This window comes from Palaemon carinicauda, chromosome 16 (genome assembly GCF_036898095.1).
Source record: "Palaemon carinicauda isolate YSFRI2023 chromosome 16, ASM3689809v2, whole genome shotgun sequence".
Classification (NCBI taxonomy): Eukaryota; Metazoa; Arthropoda; class Malacostraca; order Decapoda; family Palaemonidae; genus Palaemon; species Palaemon carinicauda.
In genome coordinates this window covers 29,555,962-29,558,461 of record NC_090740.1, presented here as the reverse complement: position 1 = coordinate 29,558,461, position 2,500 = coordinate 29,555,962, and the positions used below count along the sequence as shown (strand labels likewise).

The window sequence follows — 2,500 nt, the reverse complement described above, 5'->3', positions numbered from 1 at the left end:
AAATTCTATATATATATATATATATATATATATATATATATATATATATATATATATATATATATATACCTTATGATCTTCATATATAGATTTATGATTGAATTCTATATATATATATACATACATATATATATATATATATATATATATATATATATATATATATATATATATATATATATATACAACGTATGTGTGGGTACGCAAAAGGATACCTTTCAGATAAATGAAACACTTATACTGCCAAAAATTTTAAATTCTGAATACGTTATACAGACTGAAGACAGTTACTGCTAAAAATTTTCATTAATGCTTTTAATGTAACTAACATTCTAAAGTAATGTTTTACTTTCCGTAACCTTTATTGTGACCACTTCCACGGCCACCTGAGGAAAAGCTTCCTCCATGACCCTTGGAAACTCCACTTGAAAATGCGCCACGGGAAAATCCACCACCAGCAGAACCGTAGCTTCCAGAGCCCCTGAAACCTCCATGACCACTACCTGAGAATCCTGAATGTCCACCGCTTGAGATTGGCCCAAGACCACCACTGGAGAAGCCTCCGTGATTGCTGGAAAGCCCACCAGATGATCCATAACGTCCAGATGAACCACCTTTAAATCCACTGCTTCCATGACCACTGGAAACGAAACTGGATACACCTTTAAGACCACCACTGGAACCTCCATGACCACCAGAGAAACCACCAGATGACCCATAGCTTTGAGAAGACCCTCCTTTAATGCCACTATTACCAAAACCTGCAGTACCAAAGCCTCCATGGCCACCACTTGAGATGCCACCATGGCTACCACTGGCAAATCCACCATGGCTACCACTTGAGATGCCACCATGGCTACCACTGGAAAATCCACCATGGCTACCACTAGAGATGCCACCATGGCTACCACTGGAAAATCCACCATGGCTACCACTAGAGATACCTCCATGGCTACCACCAGAAAATCCACCATGGCTACCACTAGAGATGCCTCCATGGCTACCACTGGAAAATCCACCATGGCTACCACTAGAGATGCCACCATGGCTACCACCAGAAAATCCTCCACGACTGCCACTAGAGAAGCCTCCGGTTGATCCATAACCTTTAGAACTACCTACTGAAGAAGCTCCACTGAATCCACCATGACCACTACTAAAGGACCCACCACGGTTGCCTCCAGAAAATCCTCCGAAGCTTTGTCCACTAGAGCCATAGCTTCTTAGAGAGGAGACTCTTCGGCCTGAACCATGGCTTGAACCTCCATGACCACTCGAAAATCCATGCCCTCCTCCGAAGCCTCCACTTCTGGAACCACCTCCTCTAGAACCGTAGCTTCCTCCTGCATGACAGATTGAAATGAGAGTGGCAGCTAGAGCGATCGGAAGAAACCTCTGTAAAGAAAACAAGAAAAGAATTCGTTTATCTGTATCTCCTTACGTCTGACTTACAAAGAATATTCAGCGTTGCGAAAAAATATCATTCATTATTAATATAAGGATAAATTACAGTGGTTTATCTAACTTTTTAAGATGCTCAGTATTACTCAAGGTAAATGAAATATAATCACCCACGAGATAATTTAGCTTAGATGATATATGCCCATTGTAAAAGACCTTATAACTAATTTCTGTAATTCCGTCTCAAATACTTTTTAATTCACCAGTAATGTTAAAGGTATTATTCAAAAGAAGATGAAAACGGAATTAAGTTAAATTCTTTTATTCAAAACAATATTACTTGACACGAGGAATCATTAATTTGAAAACCTTTGAAATCTCAGAATATTACTAGTTCAGAAACCGACAAGACTTCATGAATTAGCAACTTTTTTGTTTAATCAAATTAATTTGAGGATTTCTGTTCTATTTTTGTTTACTTTTGTAATAAGCATATATTACAACCACTGAAAAAAACAAGAGCTTTTTGTCTAGAATACAGTTATTATATCAATAGTCACTAACCACAAACTTCCTTTAGACAAGAAGTATATGTTATAATGAAGGTTTTTTCCAAAATTAACAACATACTTGATAAAAAGAAAATTTCGTTAATAATACTTCGGTTGAACAAAATTATTTCATCAATAAAATAATACGTTTCATGTATAACCATTTTGTGTTTTTATTAATATTACTAGTGAATATGTATGACTTAATCACCCATTAGCCTTAATGCATTTTCAATACCTAGGATTTTTAAAACAAAATTAGAACTATGGTCTAATTATACGCTGTTATTAGGAATATTTCCTTTTACGATTAAGTAGTTGTGATGTGAAAATAATGCTTATATTTTCATTAGAAATAATTATAACTGTTAATCATATTTGAACTCGTTTATTCTTTAATATGAAATTAGCTCCATTGCTTAGTTTTTAGAGAGTATCGTGGATAATCCCTTCAGTTTCAGGATATGAAGTAGCTAGGATACATACATATATATATATATATATATATATATATATATATATATATATATATATATATACATACATAC

General features: G+C 35.0%; 1 protein-coding gene across 1 annotated transcript in view; it reads right to left on the bottom strand.

Moving 5' to 3' along the window:
- Positions 1-246: 246 nt before the first annotated feature.
- The window catches only part of LOC137654998 (keratin, type I cytoskeletal 9-like), a 3,666-nt gene continuing 1,412 nt past the window's right edge, over positions 247-2,500 (bottom strand). The window contains exon 2 of the mRNA XM_068388897.1: positions 247-1,395. Within this exon, the coding sequence (XP_068244998.1) occupies positions 346-1,395 (1,050 nt within the window). The 3' untranslated portion in view covers positions 247-345. The remainder of the gene's footprint in view (positions 1,396-2,500) is intronic.